The sequence below is a fragment of the Danio aesculapii genome, chromosome 10 (assembly GCF_903798145.1).
Source record: "Danio aesculapii chromosome 10, fDanAes4.1, whole genome shotgun sequence".
Classification (NCBI taxonomy): Eukaryota; Metazoa; Chordata; class Actinopteri; order Cypriniformes; family Danionidae; genus Danio; species Danio aesculapii.
In genome coordinates, this window is record NC_079444.1 from 27,431,726 (window position 1) to 27,448,247 (window position 16,522).

Below are 16,522 nucleotides of genomic sequence, written 5' to 3' on the forward strand. Positions count from 1 at the left end.
CAAAAGCTTCGGCGGAAACATGACCTCTCCGCAAAACGCTGTGGACTGCTTCCACGTCCCAGCGAAATCGAATAATAACCGTAATCATTAAGCACAACATCTATATTATACGACATAAATCAGCTCCAGTGGCCATAATTACAGGGTGGAGATTGTTTTACCACATAGCCAAAGAATTCTCCAGCATAGGCAGAACTAATAGTCTACAGCCGCTAACCACAACCACTGGATTCAAATATGTTCACTGTAGAACAGGATGAGGGATACAAATCCACACAAACCGTTCAGAAGTGTTCCAGAGTGAACAATCGAGAGACCAAGAAAAGAATGACTTATCATAATGCTGCATTTAGAAAACATTTAGATGAGATACTGGAAAATAACAGAGCGTAAAATCATATTATACCTATATATCATAATGTCTGACAAATTTGATGCTTACGTACAATTTTTATATTTAACAATGTATTTATAAAAATTGACATCTCTGTTGGTCTCTTTGGTCTCTCATTGGCTGTAGCTCATCACTACACCTGACATGTGGGGTCGAGTCTGCCAATTGGTCCAGAATATTTAGCATGCTAGATATTGGATTTTCATCTGTGAGTTGTCAATGATGCGTCAGTGAGTATCTTCAGTAGTTCACACATTGAGATGGCTAAGCACCAATCACGCACTGATTTCTCCACGATCTGTCGGAGAGCTTGTTAACTTGCAAATCAGGCTCAAAATCCTGTGAACTAGGCATTAGTTTAACCTTAAATTCTGATTCTGTTTATTTAACCTCAAAATCCAGCTCTGTCTAATGTATTATGAATAGCACTGCAGAGGTTAGGATTTAGATTTCATATTATCCTGACAACATTTTTAAACTAAATTCTTATTAAAATTAACCCTGTCAAAATCACCTATTCTGAATAGCACTGATGTGAGGATAAAACTGAATTCTGATTCAGCAAGTCTGTGTAATCATTTAGATATAAACCACTGCTGTGATTATTAATCTTAATTTATGGTATCAGAGTTTTGTGTCAAAAAAGCCTGTGCATACGGGAACAATTTTTGGTTGACAACTTTTAACATCAACATTTAATGTCTTATGCACTGTTAAATGTGTAATGACAAAAAGTCAAGACAGCAAATATTTTGATGTTGCTTTAACCTATTTTAATAAGTTAATCAAGTTTCAACAAATTTTTAAAGTTATACTAAGCTTAACTTAATATTTTAGTCAGTTTGATGTGTTGAAATGATTAGAAAAGTTCATTTGATTCAACAAAAAAATTAAGACAGCAATATATATATATATATATATACATATATATATATATATATATATATATACATATATATATATATATATATATATATATATATATATATATATATATATATATATATATATACATATATAAAAAAAAAAAATTTTAACAGAGGGACTAAACCACAGGGCAACTATTGGCCCGTTTCAACTGAGTGGTACAGTACGGTACGGTTCGATACACTTTTATGGCCGTTTTCACTGTCAAAAAGTACCAAAAATCGAACCGTACCATACCTCTTTTTGGGTACCCTTTCGAAAGGGTACCTAGCACAACAAAAGGTTACCAAAAGGCAGAGCCTGATGCGTAACTGAACGCTATTGGCTTTATAGAGATACGTCACTAGCTCGTGCACAAGCTAAGAGAATAAAGACAAAGAAACCACCATTTTTAAATGCACAGCCGAGACATTACACCGTAATACTACATACATATAATAACAAGCCATGGTCGACCTGAGCTTAAACAAACCTTGGCGTCGTCTTGATGAACAGCCACAAAGCCAAGAAGAAGAGCAGAATTTACCCTGTGTCTCGTAGTTGTTTGAAAGGCTGTCTAAAGCGTGAGCGCTTTTGCTTTCTCGCATGCGCTTGCTGTGTGTCTATAGTGCACGTCTAAACTTTTGACCAAGCATTTATGAGCTGTAGTGAAGGAGGTTAAACAGAAGTGAAAAAGGTTTATGAAATAAACACACAAGAAAAAAGTATGAGGGTGACTACTACTACTTCAGTGCAACAACCAAGTGTCAGTGTGTATCGTTCTGTTTATCATTAACCGTCAGGGATGTCAGGGATTGATCTTGCATGTTCACTCTGCTCACCGCCAGTAAAAATCATTTGGGGATGTGTGCTGAAAAATATCTTCAAAGACAATAAGACAATAAGAGTGAGTCAAAAAAACAAAAACAAATTATGAATCTTATTCGGTTCCTTCAAATTCAAAGTCAGGTCTGTGCCATATATAGCACTGCTGAGATTCCATATAAACTGATATCTGAATTCTGTATCCAAACTGAAATCTGAATCTATTCATTCACACACAAAATCAGACCTGTCTTATGTTTTAAATCAATCAACTTCAAAGTTTTTTGGCAAGTGTGTTTTTCTGTCACTATATGTTTGAAACCCTTGATTATTCTACACTGAAAGGTGCTGGAGAGTTTTTTCCAATGTTTATTGTTTTTTGTTTTACAGGGTCAGGCTCAAAGTAGAGCATCGCAGTCCAGAGGGGATCGTGAAAAGCAGGTTATTCACAGGCACACCATGGAAAAGCCACTTCATACCAGAATACAGGTACTAGATAACAACCATGCAGAGCACAAGCTAAATTTTAGGCCATCATTTCACTCATTCCCACAAGTTCTCCACCTCATGTGCAGGAAATTCAACACATAGGGTGACTGACTAAATTAATCCTTAAAGATTAGTCGATCAAATCTGTCATTTGAAAACTCAATTTCTGACTATAATTTCAAAGTCAGGACAAGAGATTTACAAGCGAAAGATCTGAAGATAAACTACTTCCACAAGTCCACTTAACACTCTTAAACCCAAACTATACATGCTCAGCAGAGGTCTGCATGCTTTGCCATGATGACAGTAAATAATATTTGACTAGATATTTTTCAAGACACTTCTATACAGCTTAAAGTGACATTTAAAGGCTTAACTAGGTTAATAAGGTTAACTAGGCAGGTTAGGGTAATTAGGCAAGTTATTGTATATCGATAGTTTGTTCTGTAGACTATCAAAAAATATAGCTTAAAGGGGCTAATAATTTTGACCTTAAAAAGTTTTTTTTTAATTAAGAACTGCTTTTATTCTAGCCAAAATAAAACAAAAAAGACTTCTCCAGAAGAAAAAATATTATAAGACACACTGTGAAAATTTCTTTGCTCTAATAAACATAATTTGGAAAATATTTAAAAAAGAAAAATAATCAAGGGGGGCTAATAATACTGACTACAACTGTATATAAATTTAATTTCACAAGATCACTCTATTTGGAAAAAACAACATGATTTTACATTGATTAGGTTGGTTTTCTAGGGGAGAGCAGCTGCATAACATATACATAATTATAAAAGATATTAAATGAAACACATTAAAGGACAGATGAAAACAATAGAACAAAGGTACACATCAAATAAACAGAGCTTTATGGGTTTCGGTGGAGTCTAACAGTAGGTACAGAAATTCAATCAAAAGAAAAATAACACTGTATAGTTTAAATAATTAATATTATCTAAGATATAAATAATTAAACACAATCCATCTTTGTTAAAGTGGCAAACTTTCTAAGATTTTGTACCCAAATAGCTTGAAACCTAAGGCCCTGTTTACACTAATATGATTTTGTTTTAATATGCATAAATTTTATTACGGTTATGTCCACACTACGCCAGAGTGTTCGAGTGCCGAAAACTAAGCTTTTTGGAAAGCTGACAGTTCAGTTCACAGTTCAGGCTTTCCTCCTCTCCTTGTAAGTTCAGACTTCGCAAGTTTGATATGAAAAGCAAACTCCCGAGGACACGTCGGGTAAATTTTCAAAGGGAACAGTGTACTTTATAACCTCACTCACATCACCCTGGCTAAGTTATTTCACTTACTTAACAATAAAATGAAAACAATATAAAAAACTGACTATTTTAACAGCTACATATTTACATGACTTTCATCATATTTACATCTAGCTGTATGCATATTTCTAACAAAACGCAGCCTATAACATTACTGCCTCCTTTCATTTTCATTGAAAAGACGAAACAAACCCTTTCTTTTGCTGAATATCATTTTTAATAATCAATAATGGCCATTATAAAAGTATAACACACAATAAGATTATACGTTATAGAAAACAAAAGGCAAGCAATCAGTCAAATGTGCAGAATCAGAGTACGTGGTTACATTAATTCATATATTAAACCGTGCTCAGCCAAAACACATCACCTGAGAACAAGTTATAGATTCAAAAGACCAAAGTCAGGGAATATGTCGTTAGATATAGACAACAAGATGAATTAAACATCACGTTTAACAAATATAGTGAGATTTGATCCAGCGGTAGATCCTTGATGAACAGCCCCACGTATACAGCTCTCATATAGATGTGCTCAAAGCGTGCCAGAGTGTGTGTGTGTGTGTGTGTTTGTGTGTGTGTGTGTGTGTGTGTGTGTGCGTGTGTGGTCACATGATGTGTGTTTTCAGCGGTATAGTGCGAACAGAGAGTTGTTCAGAAACGCTAGGTGAAATGCCAGTGTGGACGCGGATTATTTTCATTCTAAAACGCCATTTTAAAACTAAAGTGTATTAGTGTAAACAGGGCCTTAGTCACTGCCTTAAAAAAACATACAAATAAAAAATCATTCACACCTTTAGATTACAGTTAAACTTTGCGATGACTCCCCAAACCACGTATTCTTGGTTCATTATAACCCAATTTGACAGATCCTGCAATGTGGCTATCACAAATTCGCACATTGAGATATTGAACTGAAACTATGCAATGTGCAGCCCTATCGCACACATTCCCCCGAAACTCAGGCCTTGGTGAGTCATTAAAAGAAATATAATATTCTCTCATTTGTATATATATATTTATGATGGCATATGTACAACGTTTTCCTAAAAGTCTAACAAAAGCAGAGGGAAAGGTTGACTTGGGGTTATGAGTAGTAATTCTAGTCCTCGTTATAGTGTGTTTGGCAGTGAGCTAATGATGTCTTCTCTCTTACTCCAATCCATTGCACTGATGAAAAAAACAGAGAGATGGAGCACAGTGTTGATCTTTGCTTGACGGAGAGGTCAAAAGAGGTCACACAGGACATCTTGCTCTCTTTCCCCTCCTTCTTTCCCTCCTCCCTCTCTCTCTCTCTCTCTATCCCCCGTCCCCATGCGCTGCCAGCTCATTAAGCTACAAATGGTGCATCAGCCTTGTTCTCGCCAGCGGTAACCCCAAACCTTGGATAAATTGGCAGGCTTGCTGCATTTGCTCCGAAGCCCCGGGTCCCCTTTCAGCTGCGTTTGAAGCCAGCATGGCGGCACGGTTTCCCCAGGCAGGGTGGCTGGAGGCCAGGGCAAAGGGAAGAGGAGAGAAGGGGATGTGTGGTAGAGACGGGGCGAATCAAACACACATGTGTTTAGTCTCTGCGGCAGGAGTGAAATGCCATCATTATCCGGCTGCCTATCAAATAAATTGGCAATTACAGGGCGCCGGATTCCAGTAAACAGCACATTAATGCTTTTCTTTTGGTGTGTGTGTGTTTGTGTGTTTGCCGTGAGAAATGGGGGACGGGCATATCGTGCCCCCTGAGTGTTTGGTGCCTTTGCCCACCCGTCACCATCTTGCTGATGAGAACCAAAGCAGGAGACGATAATGAGGTCAGTCCGAGCTGAGAAAAAAAGAATCAAATGAACTCAAATATGAGAGTTGATTTAACGTCACTGTTGCTGCAGTGTCCCTCCAACCAAGGGCCCGTCCTAAAGCGGCTCTTTAACTGTCATTATGGCCTGCTAATCTGAAGAAGAGAGGCACAGGCAGACGGTAAAAGAGAGAGAAGGCAATGCTATTACCTGCTTTTTTTGGTCGCCATAGTTACGGTACTTTGAGATTTCTGGGTAACACGTTTTATTGCTCATTCATCATTCAGGGTGGTCTTAACGGAGGCAGAGCAATGAAATATTTACATTGAGGGTCAGGTGGCAGTTTGGCCTGTTTAGTGGTCTGTCATGTGTGTGTGTGTGTTTTGGGAGGTGGGGGTGTAGCATATCAAGATGTGCTTTTGACACACACCCACGCATGCATACATACCCACACATTTACATATACATATACACATACAAAATTTTCATAATGAAGATATGGATATGGATTTTCCATTTCAAATTTAGATTTATAATGTGATTCGTAATCACAAATACTATGAAATTTATGTATGACACCACTTCTGTTCCTTTTTGCGCTTCCACTGACTGCTTACCTCCGTATGGACGGCTTTCCTGGTGTTACCAGTTTGCTCAGTAGCTCACCATGTATGCTGATGGACTTGGGATAAGAAGCGGAGTGGGCCGCAACAATAGGGTTTGAGTCTGGCGAAGAATGGTTCCAGAAAACGGGTATAACAAAAGCAAAACGAATAATAAATAAATAACAGGCCGACAAAGTGGTAAAATCTGAACATGGTAAAATCACACGACTTCGATGACCTTTGTTTTCTTTTCTAGATTGCTTTTGAAAACACTATCGGTTGGGTTTAGCGAAGAAGGTGGGTGGGTTAGTCAGTCGATTGACATGCGCAAATACAAGTGAAATTTGAGATCATCAAAAAGTGTACGTAGCCGCCTCAATAACAGCAAGCAGATGTACGCATTTACTACTCTGGGTACGCATTTTGCAGCCTCCAAAAATGTAGACTTGGGTACCAATCCACAATGAGCCAGGATTACTCTACTGACAACAAACTAGTCCAACCTGATTGTAAAGTTGGAGTTTTTGAACAGAATTTTATCATCCCAGAAGTGCTGTACAGAATAGGCGTGTCGAACCTGATGCTGAATGTGAATGAACAATCAGAATTCCGATATACAATTAACAATTAGAATTTAAGTTCTATATATATTCAAAACAGGTTTGATAAATCTGATCCTGAATTTGAAAGAATGCAGATTTAGAATTAAGTTTGCATTTATTAATTTCATTCCATAATCTCCACACAGTGCTATTAAATGAGATAAAAAATAACAACAAGGTGGGTGGGTTAGTCGGTCAGTCAACATGCGCAAATGGCATATACAAGAGAAATTTGAGATCGTCCAAAAAGTGTATACAGTGGCATCTAGTGGATTTGAGAAAAACAGTAACAGAAAGTGGACGTAGCTCTGGGTACGCATTTCACGGTCTCCAGAAATGTAGACTTGGGTATGTTTCCACAATGAGCCAGAGTTATTCTCACAACAAATTAGGATAATCTGATTGTAAAGTCGCAGGTCACAGTCAGAATTCAGAGTTTTTTAACAGGATTTCATTATCACAGCCATGCTTCACAGAATAGGCGAGTTGAACCTGATGTTGAATGTGAATGAGCAATCAGAATTCAGATTTTTAATTTACAATTAGAATTTAAACTCACGATTATATTTAAAACAGTTTGAAAAGTATGCAGTTTGAAAGAATGCAGATTTAGAATTGAGTTTGCATTAGAAACTCAGTTATTAATTCCACCCCATAATCTCCACACACAATAAATCTCCTACTTTATGTTTGTGTAAGACGTTTGCTTTGGTATCACTGATTAGCAATTGTAGTTTTGTTTTTATGTTAAATTTGAGTAATTGTATAGTTAATATATATTATCAGGGTGGCACAGTGGCTCAGTGGTTAGCACTGTCGCCTCTCAGCAGGAAGGTTGTTGGTTAAAGTCCCAGCAGTGTCAGTTGGCATTTCTGTGTGGAGTTTGCATGTTCTCCCCATGTTTGTGTGGGTTTCCTCCGGGTGCTCCGGTATCTCCCACAGTCCAAAGACATGTGGTATAGGTAAATTGAATAAACTAAATTGACCATAGTGTGTGTGAATGAGTGTGTATGGGTGTTTCCCAGTGCTGGGTTGCGGCTAGAACGACATCCGCTGCGTAAAACATTTGCTGGAAAAGTTAGCGGTTCATTCTGCTTTGGCGACCTCTGAAAAATAGACTAAGCCGAAGAAAAATGAATGAATATATATTATTTAAAATTTTTGTAATGTCCATTTACAGTGTGCACATCTAACTTGTATCCAGATTAAAACTAACTTACTTTTGTGCGCTACAGATGAATAAGGCTAAATATGGCTTTGGAAGATGAGTAGGTGTATGTCAAAACATATTAAGGGGAAACAATCCCTTCAAGCCTTATCATCCACAGTGAATTCCACATATCTTTGCTTGTTATTTTTACCTGTCCAGTAATCAAACTATCTTGTGTTTCATCTCTACCTTTACCAGTTTCCCGCATTCCACTTACAGTTCTTCATTTCCTATATCTCCCTTCCTTTCCTTCTCCTCAAGCGTTATCTCTTCGGTCTTCTCTCTCTTCCCTGACGAGGGGCTGCAGGTATCATTTCAATTTCTGATGTCAACATCAAATTACTTATTTCATTTCATGCCTGGCCAAGCATCCTATAGCTACACGCAGGAGTGGTCGCGCTCAACTCGTTCTGCCGTGTCTGTTCCGACGACTCGCTTCGCCCTCCAGCTGACAGCTCTAATTATGCCCGATATCTGATAGTAGCGGCACGCGCACACACATACACACACCTACAATGTGGAAGCCAAGGCTTGAGGTTTAAAGAGGGCCTATGCTATACTGACTAAGACTGGCTTCCACATGAGGCTGCGTGTATAACATCTCTAAACTCTTAACAAGGTTAACACAACTTTCAGTGCAGTGTAAACTGTATAGACTGTTATGACATGGTTGAATGTAGTTTCAAGAGGGTTGTATATATGTGTGTACTGTATGTATGCATGGCTGCACGGGAAAAAAAAGTATAGAAAGTTCAAAAATTACACATAGTTAGGTACTGCAAAAAATACAGGCTGTCAAATATATGTCAAATAGAATATTATATTTCTTACAGGTTTAGATGGATGGATGGGTGGATTGAGTGGGTGAATGGATGGATGGAATTAGTGGGTGGATGGATGGTTGATAAATTAATGGACGGATGGATGAATGGATGGACAGAAATATAGATGGATGGATGGATGGATGGATGGATGGAAGGATAGATGGATGGATGGATAGATGGATGATGGATGGATGGAGTGGGTGGGTGGATGGGTTTGTGGGTGGATTTGTATGCATTAATTGTATATGGAGGAATGGATAATAAATTGATGGATGGATGGATGGATGCATGGATGGATGGATGGATGGATGGATAGCGGATGCATGGATGATGGATGGATGGAGTGGGTGGGTGGATGGATGGTTGGTTGGTGAGACTTGTTCATATATTGACAGTATGTTTTTTATACTGCCCAAACAATAGAAATATAATGCACGCACGCACGCACGCACGAATGCACGCACGCAAGCACACACACACACACACACATAACAGTAAAGAAGATTTAGTACAAAGAGCAAATTTCAAATTCCAGCGCTTGATGTGTGTGGTTTGTGTTTTTACGGCACATCACTGATGTCTAAGCATGGTCACAGGTACATTTTTCACCATCTTACTTCCTGTCGTCTCCACTTCTATGGTATATAAGCATAGTGACGCTTCAGCCTGAGTCTCCACTGAAGCTGCCAGCTGAGTAAATAGGATGTTCTTATCACCAGCCGAGCACAAACACATAGCAGAGCCTGAAGGCCTGAGGGTGCAGACAGCCTCCGCTCCTCCACCTCACACCCTGACAACACCAACACACACACACTGAGGAGATGAGAACACACTCCTATTGTTCCTGTTGGCACTGGGCCTTGTCGCTTTACACCAATGCAGTGGATATGAGAAACTGTAAAAGACTGTTTAAATATTGAACCTTGTTTTTCTTGAGAACAAGAGGAGATAAGAAAAGCCACCAACCCACTGATAAGGATCCGGTAAACATTCAACATATTTGTCTGGTTGTTTAAACGTTCATGAAGTGTGTAATAACAAGAGCAATGACAAACTTGAAGATGACAAATATCTGTTCAGATACATTTTAAACCTGAATTGTAACCGCTATGAAGGCCAAGGGCTTTCAGATATATGAAACTATTTGACAGCAAATAAGACTTCATAATGGCCTGCAAGCAAATATTACTTTTCACATGAGCAATATAACAAGTATTCATGTAGAATAATTAATTTTCATTATAATAAATTGGCAACACTTTATTTTGATGGTCTATTTGAGTATTAGTAGACTGTCTGCTTAATATCTGTTGATACTGCTGCTAAACAAACATTTAACTGACTATAAGAAACTTTGCAAGTACACGTCAACTTACACTAACCCTAACCTCGACCTAACAGTCTACTAATAATCTAATGAGTTGGCATCTAGATGCTATGTAACTTAAATTCAACAAACGGACCATCAAAATACTGATTTCCATCCATTCCCAATGGATTTTCCTGGTATAAACATGAAGTTCCAAATAATGCACAGTAAACGAGCATTGTGAGAAAAACTCAAATGTTGACAAAGCGTTGTTTTTTGGTTAGTTTTTAGAAAGTGATGCACTTCATTTGATTGGTTACTCACGTCCGTCAGTCTGTCTCTGGAGCTGCTTCGGATGGAGGGTTTGGATTCGCCGCTGACGCTCTCGCTATCGCTGTCTTTACAGTTGTTCTGGCCTGGCTTCAGCTGGAAGACATAATAAAGACAATAAAAATGAGTAATTAGATCCAAAGAAATGTAGTAAAAGTTATTAAGTGCTAGAGCATAAGAAGCCAGAGAAGATACAACACTGATGTCCTTCGGATCACCCTATTTAAATACAAAAACATATTCAAACCATGTATTAAAAAGATTACATTTGGATTAGGAACTAGGTAAGCGGCTCTGGTAAAATTCAGAAATTAAATGTGGGTTTATTCATGTTTTTGATCATAAACACAGTAACAGCAGTAATATTGTGAGATAGAGTTACAGTTTTGAATAATTATTGTCTGTTTTAAAGGGGTGGTCCACTGTGATATCATATTTTAAACTTTAGTTGATGTGTAAAATAGCTGTGTGAACATAAACATCATCTCTGAATGTAATATGTGCAAAGTGCAAAGGGAGACAGTGGCTTTTATGGTGTTAGCTCAGCAAAGCCTACACTGAAAAAAGTGTTGCATGCAAAACTATTTATTTGTGTTGATTTTAAAGAAACAAACTAAATTTAATAATATTCAACTTAATTTGTTTGTTTAAATTCAGCCCAAATAAATAGTTTACTACCACGTAACGTAAAAAAAATGGAGTAAATCCAATAAATCATCTTTGAATCATTTTTTTCAGTGGACAGTCAATGAAGTTTGGGGACTACAAAAAAATACATCTGGGTTAATGAGATCATGAACCTTTCAGGATACGCACATACAGCCCGCGCAAACACTTTCTGTGCATTACATCTCAAATAATGATGGTATGATAACCTTGAATAAAAATACCACGGTATCACAGTATTGTAATTACTGCTCTAAAGTAAGTTATTTTTTACACATCTGGGTAAAACAAACAAAAAAAAAAAAAAAACATTTTTCCCCATTGAATACAATTTATTTTATTTTAAAGCCCATTTATATTATCAAAAATTTTTGAACGATATAACAGAACATTTTAGCGGCATTAAAACCTTCACTTTTCTAAACCGTGGTAAACCTTGAAACATCCCATGTCTAACTTACACATGCTTATAACACAAATATACTGTACATAAAAGACACTTGTCAGATTTTATTTTAGAGAGCAGGCATAAGGTTAGGCTGTGTTCTCTTCATTTTCTGTCTGATACAGGCTCAAACTGCTGCAGCTAACACTTACACTGACTGACAGTATTTACACAACAGCCAAGCAAACAATTTTGTGTTTAATAGACGTCTAATAGACATCTAAACATAGACAGCTTGGCTAAAGCAAGGCTAAACTTGGGCTGTCAGTGAAAATCTAATAGATATCTAAGACGAATTAGACGAATTAGAATTGTCAAATAGACGAATTAGACAGACTTTATATGTGTGGTTATTAATTTCTGTTTATTTAATGATTAGTCTAGTTTTGGCCTATTCTTAGACATCTGTTAAATTAAGCCTTATTTTAGCCAAGACAACTATGTTTAGACGTCTGTTAGACATTTAATAGACATTTATTAGACATCTTTTAAAAACAAAAAATGCTTTCGGGGAGCAAAGAAAGTGCTAGTAGAGTCATTATGCTTCCTGGTGATGTGAAGCTGATCCGCGAATCACTGCTCATTATGTTAGCTGACCAATCAGAGCCTTCAGAGAGTCGTCATTTTTTTCATGTTAGCTGAGTACAGTATATAAATAAAGATATATGAAAAAATAACGTAATTTTTTTTTTACGAATGAAGCATGAGCACAAATTGCACATCTTATAAACACAACCAAGCCTTAAAAATACACTCTGGACCACCCCTAGTAATTTATTACTGTTTTGGTCAAGCTAAATGTTCTGCAATCATTACTCCGGACTTTAGCATCACAGGATCCTTTAAAAATATCTTCAATATGTTGCTTTTGTTTTCAAGACATTTTTTAGATGAATACAGAACATTTTAGGTCTATCAATGGGGTACTCATTCCATTCCTGCTGTGCCAATGCTGCCTGCTATAGTAAAAAAAAAAACATATGCCATACTCACTTTTCCTTAGGCCACATGAAATGGATTTTTGAATTATAGGCAAGGCAAGGCAAGGCAAGGCAAGGCAAGTTTATTTATATAGCACATTTCATACACAGTGGCAATTCAAAGTGCTTTACATAAACAGGAATAAAAGAAACAATTATAAGAGAAATAAAAACAAACATAAAAATGGTAAGAATAAAAATAAAATAAAAGCTGATAAAATGTGTTATAAAAGAATTAAAAAGAAGAGAAAAACATAGTAGTCGGACGTAGCACAGTGCTCATTCAGTAAAGGCACAGCTAAACAGATGTGTTTTCAGTCTTGATTTGAATGTGCCTAATGTTGGAGCACATCTGATCATTTCTGGAAGCTGATTTCAGCAACGAGGGGCGTAGTAGCTGAAAGCCGATTCACCCTGCTTTGACTGAACTCTTGGGATTTCTAATCTATTTGATCCTAAAGATCTGAGTGATCTGTTAGGTTTGTATTCAGTGAGCATATCTGTAATGTATTGAGGTCCTAGGCCATTTAGTGATTTATAGACCAGTAATAATACTTTAAAATCTATTCTAAATGTGACTGGGAGCCAGTGTAAAGACCTGAGGACAGGTGTGATGTGCTCTGATTTCCTGGTTCTGGTCAGAATTCTGGCCGCAGCGTTCTGGATGAGCTGCAACTGTCTGACTGTCTTTTTGGGAAGGCCAGTGAGGAGGCCATTACAGTAATCCACCCTGCTGCTGATAAAAGCATGAACAAGTTTCTCTAAGTCTTCACTGGAAACAAAGCATCTAATTCTTGCAATGTTTTTGAGATGATAGTATGCTGATTTACTAACTGCTTTGATATGACTATTGAAACTCAGATCTGACTCCAGAGTCACACCAAGATTCTTGACCTTATGTTTTGTTGTTTGACCCTTAGAGCCAAGGTACGCATTCACCTTGAGAACCTCATCTCTGTTCCCAAACGCAATGACTTCAGTTTTCTCTTTGTTTAACTGAAGAAAGTTTTGGCACATCCAATTGTTAATTTCATCAATGCATTGGCAGAGGGTGTCAATGGGGCTGTAGTCATTAGGCAGTAAGGCTAGGTAGATCTGAGTGTCATCAGCATAGCTGTGGTAGGAGATTTGGTTCTTTCTCATTATTTGGCTCAGAGGGAGCATATAAAGGTTGAACAGGAGTGGTGCCAGAATCGAGCCTTGTGGGACTCCACATGTCATGGGTGTCCACCCTGACCTATGGTCACCTATACTGACATAGTAACCTCTTCCTTCAAGGTAAGATCTGAACCATTTGAGGACCGTCCCAGACAGCCCAACCCAGTTTTCCAGCCTATCCAGAAGTATGCTGTGATCGACAGTGTCAAATGCGGCACTGAGATCGAGCAGTACCAGCACTGTTAGTTTGCCTGAATCTGTATTTAGGCGGATGTCATTGATTATCTTTATAAGGGCGCTCTCTGTACTGTGATGTGGTCTGAAACCAGATTGATAATTGTCTAAACACCCCTTGAAGTTTAAGAACTTGTTAACCTGGTTAAAAACAACTTTTTCAATGATTTTGCCAATGAAAGGGAGATTTGAGATGGGCCTGTAATTGCTCAATATAGTGTTATCCAGGTTGCTCTTCTTCAAGAGGGGTTTAACAACTGCAGTTTTAAGTGAGTTAGGAAAAATCCCTGAGAGAAGTGAAGCATTTACCACTTTTAGAAGATCCATTTCTAAGCAGGTCAACACCGTTTTAAAGAATGATGTGGGGAGCGTGTCGAGACTGCAGGTTGATGTTTTCATAATTTGCACGATCTCTTCTAAGATTTTGCCATTAATTGCCATGAAATCGGACATAATGTCTGATTTCTTAAGTTGTGGTTGAGCTAGTCTGACGTCGACACAACTTGGCTGATTGGATGAGCTGATTGCCTTTCTGATATTATTGATCTTGTCAGTAAAGAAATGAGCAAACTCATTACATTTGCTTTCAGAGAGTAGCTCACTGGGAATCCGACTGGGGGGGGTTGTGAGTTTCTCTATCGTTGCAAAGAGTTTACGAGCATTGTTTACGTTGCTGTTTATAAGGCTTGAAAAGAAAGTCTGCCTAGCAGTTTTTAGTTCCATATTAAAAGCACGAAGACTGTCTTTATAGATATTATAATGGACTACTAGTTTCGTCTTTCTCCACATACGCTCAGCTTTTCTGCACTGTCTTTTCGTCATTTTTAATTTTGGGGACTTCGTCCAAGATCCCCTTTGGCTGCTAGTTATATTCTTGGCTTTAACAGGAGCAATGTCATCTATGACATTCTTAACTTTAGAATTAAACAAATCAAGGAGAGAATCAACAGAGTCTGCAGATATACTTGGTGCTAGCGATATGGCCTTCATAAACTGCTCATTAGTGTTCTCATTTATGCATCTCTTTCTGACAGAGACAGATCTGTCTTTAATAGCTGGAGTGATCAATATATCAAAGAAAATACAGAAATGATCAGATAGTGCAACATCCTTAACAACAGTTGATGAAATGTGTAAACCCTTAGTTATAAGTAGATCAAGAGTGTGTCCACGATTGTGTGTGGGTTCTTGAACATGCTGAGTCAGATCAAAAGTGTTCAAAACAGTCATCAGTTCTTTTACAGCATTGATTTCTGGATTATCAATGTGAATATTAAAATCCCCAGCAATGGTAAAATAGTCAAATTCAGAGGTTACTATTGATAACAGCTCTGTAAAATCATCAATAAAAGCTGGAGAATATTTTGGAGGTCTGTAGATAATGATCAGTAAGATACGTGGAGCACCTTTTAGTGCTATACTCAGATATTCAAAAGACAAAAAGTCACCAAATGACACTTGTTTACACTCATAGACATCTTTAAACAGGGCAGCAATGCCTCCACCTCTCCTATTGGCTCTGCAAACACTCAAAAAGTCAAAGTTTAAAGGAGCTGTTTCATTCAGAACTGCTGCACTACAGCTGTCATCTAGCCAAGTTTCATTTAAAAGCATAAAATCAAGGCAATTTGAGCTGATAAAATCATTGACTAAAAGTGACTTATTGTTGAGTGATCGGATGTTTAAAAGTGCTAACTTAACAGTTTTAGCTGTTTCTGCTACAGTAGTCTCAGATTTATATTTAATAGACACAAGATTTGAGTGATTTGCTATACGGCCTGAAAAAGTCTTCGGTTTTCTGTCACGTAATACAACACATATATGTGTAGAGAAAGCTACAGGCACACTGGGTTCCTGCTTGTTCTGTAAACATCTGATAAAGACACTGTTATCTAAGCAGGCACCCGAGACACATCATGGAGAGCAGTTTTGTTCACCAGCTGAAGATGGTGCGTTGTTGTTTGGGCCCTGGCGGTGGGGCAAATGTCGGAGGGCTCTTCCAGGTGGGCTCAGAGGTGGTTGTGGAGCAGGCCGCTTTTTGGTTGGTAACTGGGGGCTTGCGGCGATGGAGTGTGAAAGTTTAGTTCCAGCATGCACCAGTTCCTCCATCTTTTTTGAGAAACCCAAGAGAGGCGAGCAAGGTGATAATGGGAACGTGTCTGGCGACAGAGGCTGTGGCTCTGGAGATTCTGGGTGCTGAAATATGTTTTCCTGGGTGTTTTCCTGAGGATCAGTTTTTAGTGACGAGACATGATGCTGTTCTGATGCGTCACAGTCTGTCTGTGTTGAGCAGAGGGCCAGCGATAGTGTCTCTATCAACAGTGGGTGTTTTGGCTGCGTGGTGTTATCACTGTCCTTGGGTGATGCGTCAACCCCAAGTCCACTCGGGAGCTGATTTGAGGTCCTGTGGTCATCCGGACAGATGCTAGGTGTGTATGTGCCATTTGGATTGAGGTCAGTGGCACATTATAGTGAA

The 16,522-nt window shown here is 38.1% G+C and overlaps 1 protein-coding gene across 6 annotated transcripts in view; it reads right to left on the reverse strand.

Moving 5' to 3' along the window:
• The window catches only part of auts2a (activator of transcription and developmental regulator AUTS2 a), a 568,280-nt gene that overhangs the window by 328,426 nt on the left and 223,332 nt on the right, over window positions 1–16,522 (reverse strand). For all 6 annotated transcript variants that reach the window (XM_056466220.1, XM_056466218.1, XM_056466221.1 and 3 more), the window contains one exon: window positions 10,558–10,659. In XM_056466220.1, coding sequence (XP_056322195.1) covers window positions 10,558–10,659 — 102 coding nt within the window. The remainder of the gene's footprint in view (window positions 1–10,557; window positions 10,660–16,522) is intronic.